The sequence below is a fragment of the Catharus ustulatus genome, chromosome 5 (assembly GCF_009819885.2).
Source record: "Catharus ustulatus isolate bCatUst1 chromosome 5, bCatUst1.pri.v2, whole genome shotgun sequence".
NCBI classification, from domain to species: Eukaryota; Metazoa; Chordata; class Aves; order Passeriformes; family Turdidae; genus Catharus; species Catharus ustulatus.
Genome location: NC_046225.1, coordinates 48,048,899 through 48,062,594, shown reverse-complemented (window position 1 = coordinate 48,062,594; position 13,696 = coordinate 48,048,899). Strand labels below are relative to the sequence as shown.

Below are 13,696 nucleotides of genomic sequence, written 5' to 3'. Positions count from 1 at the left end.
TGATGGGTTGCACCAGAAGAGTTATCCTCATCCCCATCCTTGCAGCACAGATGGATCTCTCCTCTTCCTTAGGCAGATTCACTAACTGCTGCGGGACAACCTGTGGCACAAAGAGCGGGGTTTGGCCTCAAATCAAAGATCTCACCAATGTGTCATACGAGTTAGCACGAGTGTCTGTCTGTGCTGGGGAAGGGCTAAGAGCTAGAATAGCAAGGGTATTTCAGGTCAGGCCTGAGGCGAATTAGCAGACAAGTTGTGAAGCTTACACAACATGTGGCCACATTATGTGTGGCTCCAGTCAGCGCTAATAGCCTGTCATTGAGCTCCACGTTTAAACAATTTGAGCAAACAGCAAACACAGAGGATGGGAGGAGGGAAAAAAGACCTTCGAGGAATAAGACCAGGCTACTTAGTATACTTGACAAACAAATATTGCAGCGGTGAGGACAACGGAGTGTCTATTAGGTAGAGATGCAACCCAGTTCCTACCACGCAAAAGTTACATAAATACAAAACCAAAAATACACAATTTGTCCAATGTTAAAATTCACTTGGCCAGCAGTTTTTCAAGCTACATTGGAAACCAGTTCTTGGTTTAGGCTGTATGTGATCATGTGCATTATAAGAGAGAAAAAAATAAAACATCTATGGCTTTGGTTTAGCAGGAAACAAAAAAATGGGGGGAACAGAAGGAAAAAGAAAAAAAAAACAAACACAGTTTTGGCAACAACAAAGAGTAAAGTTCAACCACATCTATATAAATAACATCGATATTAGTGTTGGGATATAAATATTAAACATTTTATAAGAGAATTTAGAAACCATACTGCACTGTTTAATATGAAAAAAATAGCCTTTCTAGCCAGTACTGTTAGAGTACTTATTTAATCCAGTGCAGAATTGGCTAAGAAACCATCCACTCTACCATGGGAATGCTTAGCTCAGTATCTGGTAGGTTGCCAGCCATTTAAAATGTTTTTGTGTTGGTTTAATGATTGTTCCCATGAGCACTGACGGTAAGGGTTGACATTAATTAAAATACTAAGTCATCAGAGCTTGCATTGTGGGGAGAGAAAGAATGGGCTGGATCCAATTGTCTTCAAGGTTTCTTCAGCCTTCCACGTTTTTCTCTTAGCTGGCATCATACATGCCAAGTATCCTTTTAGCTGAGGTGTAACAATGTAAACAGGCTGTCTCCATAAATACAATCTTTTCAAGTTTTTCACATACTTCCATTTAACTGATTAGAGGATAGTCATTAAAATCGGCTAATCATGTAATGTGGCTGTGTTCTGAATGCTAAACAAAATGCCTAAATGAAAGAGGATTTTAAAACAGTGTCTACTTCTCAATTTATTTCAACTGTATACTCAATGGCCACAATACAGTATGAATTCTGGGCTTTATCCTCATTAACCTCAAAACTCATTATCTCATATAAAAACAGGCCCTCTCCATTGAGTGTGTTGCAAAAGCTATGAAAAAAAACAAACTAGAAATGTATTTTGGCACATACTCTGGAAACATGATGAAGTATTTCACTTAGAACTGTGAAATTAAACCAGAATGGCAAAAAATTCTGAGCAAGACTCACTGCTAAAATGATTTTTGCATGATTCAGGTAGAATAGTTATCCTTATTAACTTCTCTCATTTTATTAAAAAATTACTGAAGTTCCAGATCTTCAAAGGCACACAAATAGGAAGAAGTCACTTAACACCTCTAGTCCTCAAAAGGTCCCCTCAAAAATAAGTAAAAGAGGCTGAGTTGTTCTACTCCTATCCATTCAGCAAGCCTCTGTTTCCACCCTCCAAGCAGGGGCTTAATACTGCAGAGAGCAAAAATGCAAGACAAAGTTTATTCTACATATAACACCATCAGTACTTGAAGAGAAGAGACTTCTGGCTTGGCCAATACAAAGAAGCAAGCTGAGCCTACATAAATGCAATGGGACATTTTCACAGTAAGCAAAATGCATCGTAAAGGAGACTGCTGGTCCTGATGCAAAATATAGAGCAACCCTTTGTATATATGAATCACTTTTGCTCCTCTGGATCAGAAATCATGTGAATCTGCAACTCTGGGTCACCTCTGTCTTGGTGAAGACCAAAATCTAAATAAGGTGCCTGAAACCAGTTACCATCCCAGCTCATTCACCAGCACACAGCTCCTACTGCTCCCCATCACAGCAGGGAACTGCCCAAGAGAAATCTTCATCTCTGAATATGTGCAACCACCACTGTGCTTTGCACAAACTCTCTACCTTCTTTGTGGCCAGACACAGACCTGCTCTGCTGTCCTGGCATCAAACGGGGGCAGGGGTTTTAGACCAGCACGGGCTGATGGCAAACACTGGAATGTGGGAACGGTCTTTAGCTTCTTGGTGTAAAACGTTCTCTGAATAATCTTCTCACATAAATAAACTACCTGGACTTTGAGGCATTCAGGAGCTTCTGTATGTAATGTAGAAGAGCCAGAGCAGGCAAGGGAGGTCCTTGTCCGTGTATGTGAGGACAAGAGGTTTCATCCTCCTGAGGCTCGTCTTCAGTGGAGCCATCTATGGACACAAGGTTAAAAGGTTTCGGCTGGTTTAAATTTTTTTATTATTTTATTTTCAACTCTCGGCTTCGTTTGGAGGTTTTTAAATCTGTTTTTCTGGTGGAGTTGCTTTTTCAGGGTGGTGGTGTTTTTCTGTTTGTTTCCTTTTAAAGGACAGGCAGGCTGGCAGGGATGAGGCAGTGCCCAGAGAACCCCACCACGGCAGAGTGCAGACTCCCAGCTCAGCCTGGCCGTGGCGGTACATCGCTAAAGCGGGTCCCGCCGCTCCCCTGTGCCGCATCCGAGAGCCGCGGGCAGCCGGGGAACCGCGCACGGCGAGCGGCCCGGAGGGCAGGGGTAAGCCGGGCGGTGAGGACATCGCTTCGGAGGCCGCTGCCGCGCTGCTGCAGCTCCCAGAGCTCGCTGTCCCGCCGCTGCCCCGCGCCCCGGGGAGGTGGCAGGGCCCGCCGTGCCCGCGGCGGCGGGCGGGCGGCAGCGGTCGGTAATCCGCGGGGCCGGGGCGCGGCGAGTGGGTGGTCCGGGCGGCCGGAGGTGCGGGCTGTCCCCCTGCCCCGGCGCCGGGCGCGGCCCGCTCCCGTTCCCGCAGCTGGGCCGGAGGCGGCCCGCAGACCGCTCTCGGCACATTTCTTCATTTCTCACTTGAGTGCCCTTCTTTAGTTCCTTTTCAACTGCCCACTTTATATCGGCTTCATTACACCACCGCTCCATTTGTGATGTAAATCGGGAAACTCAGGGAAGTTTTTCTTTTGGCCTTGTCTACGGAAGAATACCGAGAGGTATTCAAAACGTATTAACACAAATCAATGGCACCAATAAAAGCAAAATCTCCTTAGCAACATAATCTTGATTGCAAAAGGAGAACTGAGAGCATTTAGCAGAACAGTGGCCCACATGGAATACGCATTTGTCTAGAAGAATGCAGCACAAAGCCTAAAAGAGAGATGCTGAAAAAATCCAAAATTAACTCACACTGAACAGTTACTCTTTTTTTCAAAAGTACACAATTGGCTACATTAAATCTATCGTGCGCTTTTCTGCTCAGCAACATTGTATCTACCGCTTTGCAAGCCCACATTACAACACCCGGAATGCTTCACAGCGCCGGGCAGGAGCACCCCTCCCCACCCGCACGCTGGGACATGAGCATGTCTAACACACCCTCTCATATATGTTAGAGACATTATACACACGCACATTATAGAGAGGCTCTCAAGACTTCCACACTAGAGTAACCAAAGAGCTTAAAATGTTTCATGCAAGGAAAAGCTGCCGGCTGATGAGAACCAAGGCCATCTTCGGCCTGGCTCAGAACGCAGGCTTAGTTTTTGTTCATAAGGTTCAGGTTAACCAGCATTTCATATTGGATGGTCTGAAAAACATGTGAATTGCATGGATGGGAATGATTCCCTTCTGAATAGGTGGCGTCTGCCTTAACTAGACGGAAACCCTATCTTGTTTGAGAGCACACATGAATAAAACATAAAAGCGTAGACACAGCTTCAAAATCACCATTCAACCATAATGATAGTACATTTAATAAATCCTACTGTCATTAGGGCTTGAAAAGCTTAAAGAACTCCAAATGTGGACTTAATGAAAAACCAGTTTGAAACACTTAAGGCAGGCAATGCCTGTAATTTGGTAACTCCAGTCCTAGAGTCGCCTAAATTACTTAAAATAATTTTCTCTCCCCTCTCAGCCATCCCCCCATTTAGACTAAAAGTATCAACTGGAAGCAAGATGAGACCATTGCACAATACAGCAGATTCTCAAGTTTTTCCTTTTCTTCCTCTCCCTACCACCCCCTCCCCCCAACACAGATGGAAAACAGTAAGGCTTAGAAGATAGGTTAACAATTATTTTATTAGTTTATAATACATACAACTTAAGAAATGCTTTTAAAAAAGTTATATTGGAGTCCATTCCAATTCTGGGTCAGGTCAGGAAAAACCAATGTCAATGTATTAAATAATATTCTATAATTCAACAATAGATTAGCCTCAGTAATTTAGCACACATGGTTAAATATTCTTAAATATGCATATATACAATTGTGCAGCCTTAAAAAAGTCCTTTGATTTCTATCTTCTCCTCCCAAAGCTGTGCACCCTGCAAACACAGTACTGGCTTCTAAGCTTTGAGTCTCTCACCTGGACTTAGGATACTTGAAGAGGAATGTTACAATAGTGGAACACCAACCCTATCTTTCTAAACTCTTTGTGAGAGGAGACATGCCCAACGGGCAAAATTAACATCAAGTCTCTCTATAAGTAGCAGCTTCTTTAATTTCCAGTTTTAGGTTAAATTATTGCTTATACACTTTCTGCTTGAAATGGATTTTTAACATACTACAAAATACTGTGTTTTAAGTTTTCCCTCTTGATGGCAACATCTTTTCAGTAACTTATTTACCATTACTGCTTCATACATTTAACAGGTCTTTCCTAAGCACACACAGTCCATCGCAATTCTCTACAAATTCTTTTAAAGCAACATGAGTTACACAGGTCTGATTTAGCGCACAGTATTTAGGCACTGTTTTGTAGTTTACTATTCTCTTTCAAATTTATGTTTGGAATGAGTTCATATTCTGATTGCCATACTCCATCCTTTATGAAAACAAGAATCTGGGTTACACTTTTCAAATCAGGAACTACTTTGCATTCCCTGTTATCTCACTGAAGCAAACTGTTCATTGACAATATTAACCATAGGTACACTGCATATTCCAACAACTTAAAAAGCCTATTGCTAGCATAAAAGGATCAGAGTTAAACACTTGGAGTGGATGAGTTAGGTATCTATATCAGCACAATGAAACCAGTTTAAACATACAGCCACTAAAAATATCAGTTACATTACATCAGGATATGACTTTTTGAAACATTTCTAAACATGACTTTAAAAATGTATTCATAAACCTAAAATACCGTAACAAAAAAAAAGTCTTCAGCTGACTACTAAGTCTAGTTTTCAAAATGAGACAAAGTAACTTTCAATTATTAAGCTATAAATGAGGAGCAAACAAAAAAGCATGTTTCAATAAATATAAAAATCTATTTGTTCTCTAAAAGTGAGCATTTGTCAATGGTTCCCTTCTCTGTAAAAAACTACAGTTAACTACAAAAGTCTTACTTACCTGAACTTAAATTGTACTAACCAGATCCTACTTGTGGGCCTTAGATATACTGTCACAAGACAGGAGCTGTCTGGACAGGTCAAGAATTTTCTTTGGAAACAATTAGCCACGCATTACAGGCTCCAGCTCAGGAAAAGACTGTTCTGCACTCAGTGCAGGTCTCATCAGCAATTCCATTTTGGTCTGGCTATTTTAAATGAAGAGATGCTGAGTTTAGAAGGAAGCTTACCTTCTGCATTATTATTCTGCATGATAGCAGAATTGTCTATCAACTAGAGCATAACCAAAATAAATTAGTAATACACCAAAATTAAAAAAGTGAACAGAATTTAACACACAATTACATAATGACTGAAATGGACTGCTAGCTTTCGCTTGACTTGCATCATCCAATACCATTTCATTCAGCTCAAAACTATTTTCTGTCATATTCACAGAACTCTAAACCTAACCCCCAAATCCAATCTTTTGAGTGTTGCTTCTCCTAATTCCCATGTTTCATCTTTTGCCTCACAAAATGTTCCTACTGGTCTGTTGTATTTTGAGGAGCCAAGCATTTATGAATCCTTTTTCAATAAAATAAATCTTAATGAAACATTAATGAGCTAAACAAATCAGAAGACTTTTTTTAAAGAACAATTTCCATGAAACCAGTAAAATCTAGTTTTACAAAAGATGTATATGACCCAGTGTTATATGGTAGGGATACATCCATGCACCAGCACAAGTGTCAATATATGAAGTTTCATGCAAGGAAATCAGGGGGTTTTCATTTTTTGAATATGGTTTCTAATCCAGCCTACACTGATTGAAACATCAATGTGCAGAAAGATGAAAGTTCAAAAATTAATGAACTGCAAAATACGGTTACCAACAAAATAATACAAACGGGTATCTAATGAAGAATAAATTAAAATAAATTTTTTCACTTCTGGAGTACTTCTCCCCTTGAAATTATTCTACTTCCTTAAGAAGAATTATACTGTTTTTTAGTACACCAGTATCCCCCAATTCACCCAGCCTACAGAGAAAACTTTACAAAGAATAAACACAGGATTTAAGAAGGTAGCACCATTAGAAATAATCACTTCATCCAAGTCAGAAAAAAACCCCCTTCATTTATCCTTATCCAACATACTTTGACATTCAGCAGCCCAGTAATACAGGGTAAAAGAAGCTCTCATATCTTTATATTGATAACATTCATAATGGTCATGCATATTACAATCAAGTTTCTAGGGTGACATTTGCAAAGTAAGCCTTCATGCAGATAGGCATTCAGCTCATTAGTTTCATATTCATATTTCCTATTAGTCCCTGAGAAGTTAATACTTCTACCTACAATATGGCTATTAAAGGCATTGTAATCATCATAGACTTAGCTGTTTGTCACGGAAATGCAACGCGGCTATAGGGAGAAGCACAAAAATTACAGCAAATTAGCAGTGATGAATACAGATTTCTGAAATGCTTTCTTTTCATAAGCAAGGTTGCTGAAGAGCAACATAAATGATTTTAGTCACAGATACAAAACTAGCCAGCGGCACTTACCCTTAATAAGTCACTACTACGAATCAAAGACATTTGAGGCTCTGAGACCTTTCTAATTGAGTGTTTCCTTTACACAAAATCATATGGATTTTGACCTAATGTAGGGTCATCATGATCCTTCTTCTAATTACACAACAGCAGTGCTGGGATAATTTAAAAGAACCATGGATTTTCTTTGCTTAACAAGTCTTTCACTTCATCAATTAAAGTGATCCCTTTAAACTGTTCAGAATTCAAATGGGGTTTTTGGTGGACAATTTGCATTATTGCCAGCTGCTCAAAACCCATGAACTAGGGCTCCAAAACAAGGGGACCAATTTAAAATTAAGACTTTGGGGTGGGGAGTGGAGAGAAGGGAATAAAGACAAGTTCTTTTTCCTTGGTTCCTGGCTTCTAAGCAGTTACAGATTGTATTTTAAAGTTCTTCCTACAACCTTTGGGGAGAAATAATGACTTTTAGAAAAAAATTTAAAAATTAAAACTGACTTAAGTAAGCTTGTATCTGAGAGACAGCATATTAGATTTAAACATCATGGTCTTGAGAATTACAAAAACATATCATTTAACAAATTCATTTAGAGATTATAATTTACAGCTAAGTACTGTAGAAAGTTTTTAAAAACTATTCTACTTGGGTTTAAATATTGTGGGAAATTTTGGATTTGCATAAATAGTTTATTAGAATTGCTCTTACTGACCTATTACAAAAAATTTACTGACTCCCTGTAGCCTATCTCTATAAACATTTTAATTTCTGGTGAAGTTTGTCAATCACAATATAAATTTCAAGTCACAGCTATTTAACAACAGATGAGGTCTTCAGAATTCTTCACGTAGGGCCAGAGAGGAAGTCTTCTCCCTCAGAACTTATTTCCACCTATGACTGAAAAATCTAAAAGAATTTGTTTTTACTATATTACAGTAAGAAAGAAATCTTTATTCACCAGTTAAAGGTGACTATATCTAAAAATAATAATTATGTCTCACAGGAATTCATTAATGCCTTCACCATTAGTTTAGCAGGCTAAAAATGGAACAGGCATAATTAACATCACTCGCTAAATGATTAATATCAACTTGGTACCTAACTCTTCAAGGAAATTTGAAATAGATAAGATTATTTCTAGGAATTGCCAAGTTGCAAGAAGCTAAAAAAGTTAGTATAATGTAATAGTTATTTTAGCAAAGAGTAGGCTGTGTCCTGGAAGTCCTACTATAGCTTCTGGTCTGCTCAAACTACAATTTCATTCTTCACCAAGTGACAAAAAAGGTAATATAATGTCTTCTTACTAGCAATTGAAATAAATAGATTTAGTATTTCAGACGCAACATCAAAAGAAAATCCTGACAACTGCCGCAGGCACTGAACAGTTGATTAAAGCTCATGCCATCTTCAATTTCCATCATTGCAATTAATGAATTGAAAGGGATTGTATGAAAATGGTTTGTAACATTCTTACCAGGTGAGTATACTACTACTTCAGGAGAGTACCACTTCTGAGATAAAACTCATCTCTCTATATAAAGAACTTCTCAAGTTTCTTGATTATATTTTAAGTCAGAGACGTTTTAATAAAATATCCAAAATACTTTTTGAGGGAGCAAGTCTGGCCTCCTTAGAAAGGGATTTAACTTTTTAATTGCTCAGAGCTCTACGCTGGATCTCTATACTATTTCTTAAAGAGAAAGTCACAGTTAAGATACAGAAATGCATGCTAACCAAGCCTGTGACTGCTAATGCACCTAGAAGTAGAGAAGCTCTTAAGCATCACTACCGATAATGTGGAAGCTTTACTAATTGGATACTCTGTAAGCCACACTCTGCTCTGGTCTCAGCACACATCACACCCAAAGCACCTCTACTGTCACTGGGTTTGGGTGCTGCTGGCAAGGTAGCTGTGGACATGGACAGAACATACGATGGAAGTTTGAGTAGTAAACTAAGGCAAATAGCTGCTATGAACATATCACAAGCCATATACTCCACCAGAGTGGAGGGATAAGTTTCCACATCAGTGGAAAACCACATCCATGACACAAATTATCTCCATAGTCAAATGAAAATTTTTATAAAATCTAGGCCTCATATGATCCAATATCCATTTTATTGAAAGGTGACATTTAAAAGAAATCAATATATACTTCTGGTCATAAGTATTTATCATCAGTTACCACTTCTGCTCAATTCCAACCTCTCCTCTGCACCTCCAACCTCCCCAGTTTCTGCTGCCATCAGTGTTAGGTTTCTGTCCCTGTCCTCCTGCAGGCTGAAACTAGTCCGAGGTTATAATTACTACTTCTGGGTGAGAGGAGTGCAGCAGACCCATATCTGTACTGAAGAAAGGTTGAAATTGATTTTTAGAAGATTATAAACATTTTTTTTCTTTGTAGAGAAATAATGGGTGGCACTCAGAAAACCAAGACCAGCACAAAACTGGGATTCATTAATTAAAAATCACACTCTGTCAAGTCAAAGAAACACCCTTGTAGGCTTGTATGAAAAGCATAGCAGAGCTATTTTCTAAGTGAACAGTAGGAATCCACAGATGACAGGTGAGCAAAGGATGAATTTTGGGAACAGATACAGAAGGCTTAGATTTAAGAAAACTTAGAACTTTCTAGACCACTCCCACTATGAACAGTTTAGGAATATAATACTCACTAGGGAATATTTTACAGAGAATAAATATTTTGAAGACATAGAAAAATAGTTCACAGCATCAAGGTACCTGTAATACATTACCTTGAAATAAAACTCGTATTTAAAAGTTTAAAAAGAGAAGACTATTTTTGTAGTGGTATCAACTTTTCATTCATACAAATATTAAGCAGAGTATATCTGGTTTTTTTCATATATTCACATTATTGCTTGCTAACACAACTGTACAAGGAACATGTTCTTAACATACATCAATTTTGTGTAGTTTCAGTAATTTTAGATACCTAAAGCAAATTTTACAATATGAGAGTTGCGATTAAAAAAAAACCCCAAAAGCTATATGTGAAGATATGTACAACTAAAGTATTATCAGAAGAAATGAAATATAACTGGCCTGACCCAAACAGACATCATATATCCAGTTTTAAAAAGTCTTATACTTGTGCAGAAAACAACCTTTGTAAACCAAAATGAGCAAAAGAAAGGGTGCAATAAATAACTGCCTGACACATCTAAACACCGTTGCCCAGTACACCCTGCTTTGACGACTTTTAGCACATGGCATTTGCATCTGGAACTACACTGTTCAAGAACTCTTCAATAACCTTTTTCTGTTTATGTGGCTTTAAAATAAACAAAAAAAACCCAACAAAACAAAAAAACATGAAAGGCCTTCTTGGGCAATTAAGTTTTAGTAAAACAAGTCCTTCTGCACCCCGGTGTACAGGATCTGGTAAACAGTATGAATAAAGCTGGCACATGGCAAATGACTGAATTAAAACAGCTACATTATAAAATGCAATAATATACTCTCGTGATCTTGAGTTCTACTAACCAGATGCATGCAATGCTCGCAGTGATTCTTCCAGTCTGAGTAAAATAATTCCACTTGGCTGCCTTTTTTTTTTTAAATTTTTAAAGCCAACTTTTTCAGAACCAGTTGACAGGACTTCATGAAAAGCATAGAGATTTCTACTAACAACATCTGGGTTCCAAAAATCACAGTTTCAAGAAGAATTTTGTCTCCTTTTGCTGGAAGGGATAGTCAATATCCCAAAAAGAAATAAAAGTATTTACAATTGACTAGTCACTGACAGAAGTTTCCAAACATCTTAGAAGGAACTTCAGTATGTAAATGAACGACTAAAGGGATTTACACAATGTACAGTCAATCAGTTGTATCATATTGGGATAAAAAAATACCTGTTCACTTGTATATAATTTTCAGCTGTGTATTTATAGTAATATATATGTACACACGCGCGCACACACATATAAAAGACTTCTGAAAATCAAGATACATTAATAAACAGAAGTAGCAAAAGTAAAAATAACTTAAGTAGTAATTAACATTTGTGTGAAATTACTTTGCAGAGTTTGACCAAATGCACTTAGAACATACTCTTATTTAAAAAAAGAAACCACAAAAAAACAACTAACCAACCAAAAATAAATCAAAACAAACACAAAAAACCAAAACAAACAAAAAACAAATGAAACCACCACAAGATTCTGTAGAATCAATGTTATGTCACTACCAGGAGAGCACCAAGCAAGGCACCATTGGAAAGACAACATACTTGAATAAGTCTCTATAAATAAATCAAATGCTAATCTGGTCGAAAAATCGGTGTCTTTGGTAAAAATTCTATAAGGATGACCTGTACAAAAAGAAAACAAATATGTATTAAAGATGGTAGCAATCCTATTATCTATCACAATGATAATTCACATGGTTTTGGCTTTGGTTTTTTTGTTTGTTTGGTTTTTTTTTAGTATATCAAATGATGAAAAGCAGAAATCATGGCATTTGTCTCAGGTAGGAGACCATTAGAAAAGTTATGTATGATAATTGGTTTGGGGTTGAAAATCAATACTCAAAGAATCAAGTTCAATTCGAAAAGTTTGTCTACTGATACGAAACACATAAACAAACTGAAGTAAGCTAATTATGTTAAAGAATTATTATGCAGAAATTTATTTATTGGGAAAAAATTATGAAAGCGATAAATGCATTCATTAAAAAAATAAATAAACAAACCTCCTGAATGCACAATGCATGAAAAGTTAATTTTCAATTGCAATTTCACTTACTTCAGAATTGTTGCCACTTAATACAGGATTCTAAATCATGTTTATAGTTCAATACCTGTATAAAAAAGTGTATCAACTTTTGCAAAGCTCCCATATCTATAAACGATCAAGTAGTTAACAAGAACTTAAATAATGGTTTTGCATGATTATTCTTATGGTCTCAATTCAAATTTAAACTATGTTTTTCTGAGGTAAGTACACTATGGGGTCCACTCCAGAACACAATCCAAGTATTCATCCTCTTTAAATAGGAAGTTTAAAGAAAATGTTAACTTGTGCATGTTCTTTCTTTGGAGACAGTCATAGCACAGCAGTATGATCTGATTTATAAACAAATGCATCTGGTAACATAAATAAGGATTTTATTTTCTTGTAAGGGAAACTCACCTTTTTAAGAAGTTAAAAATTACTTCTAAATGTTTTCAATTGTAAAGGAGAATACAATTTGGCTGCTTAGAGAATAAAGATTTTATCTCTGCAACCATACCAAGCCTATGAAAATGAAAGCAAGTCTCCAATTTCATTTTTAAGGCAAGTACTTTTGGATTAACAAACACTGAAATCAGGCATACATGTTTATTTCTTGAGATATTCAGAAGTGACTTATTTTCAGAAGTGATGCAAACTGCTCAAAATCCACTGATCACTGACCTGAGTCAACCACTGGACTCCGCAGAGATACAAGGAACTCTGATATTCAGGCAAATTTTCAAAAAGGAAGGAAGGAAGTAAAGCTGGAGCACTGTGTTTATGTCAAAGGTGTAAGATTATATTGTCTTTCTTAATTTATTTTTTTATTTAACATCTACTACAGAGGACTTTAAACCTCAATTTGGTGAAGCAACAAGTTTTGGGTACAAGAGTCTAATTTAAATCATCTGTTTTGTGTAAAGTTGAGGACAGGCATTTATAACTTAAAATTAAATCACAATCATATTAAGGACAGTTTTCAAAGCAAACTAGCAAACCAGTTCACTGAAAGTGAGAAAATGTCAAAGTGAGATTCTGGAAAAAACTTCCCATTAAGTATACCCAAAGATAATATCAGATGTTTCACTAATTGAAAATAAAATCTTTGAGCTTCATCCTGTAAAACTATATGCCCATACATATATTATTATAGTAAGCAGGTCAACTAATTAAATTATATTTAACAGAATGAATATTCATCTGTAAATGTTGCTGGGCCATAGTATTTACAAACTCACATTATGTTTTCTCCAATTGAATCTGCAGAACCTTGGGTTTGACAATATTTCCTGTAGAAAAAGTTTTTCAGCAAAATATAAAGGCTTCATTTAGGCAAAGCTTAAGTCTACTTTTTGAAATTTGATTTATTCCATTTTCAGTCATACCCATATATCTAACCTAAAAATTCAGCAGGATAAATTTTACAAAAAGTATTTATTCAGTGAACTGAATAGAGCCCATTCGGTAAAAAGTGCTTTCTGAAAATCTTCTATTTCAGGCAAGAGATAAGATCTAGTGGAGGGGTAGGGAAAAGGACAAGACTAAAAGATAAAGATTATTTTAAAATAATTTTGTACCGTTAATCACATTTAAAATTTGTATATGCATTATAGCTTTGTTATTTTAAAGAACAAAGTGTGGTGTAATGGAAGATCACAGATAAGTTAGAACTAATGCAGTAGGTATTTCTCCAAAGTTAATCTTTATTTTTAAAAAGATAGCCT

At 36.9% G+C, this 13,696-nt stretch overlaps 1 protein-coding gene across 2 annotated transcripts in view; it reads right to left on the bottom strand.

The window, feature by feature from the left end:
- Nucleotides 1-4,404: 4,404 nt before the first annotated feature.
- The window catches only part of CHIC2 (cysteine rich hydrophobic domain 2), a 30,727-nt gene continuing 21,435 nt past the window's right edge, over nucleotides 4,405-13,696 (bottom strand). The window contains exons 6-7 of one of the 2 annotated variants that reach the window (XM_033059308.1): nucleotides 12,003-12,057; nucleotides 4,405-11,569 (exon numbers count right to left, since the gene is read on the bottom strand). In XM_033059308.1, coding sequence (XP_032915199.1) covers nucleotides 12,004-12,057 — 54 coding nt within the window. In that variant the 3' untranslated portion in view covers nucleotides 4,405-11,569; nucleotide 12,003. The remainder of the gene's footprint in view (nucleotides 11,570-12,002; nucleotides 12,058-13,696) is intronic. The other variant, XM_033059309.1, reaches the window with a different exon arrangement.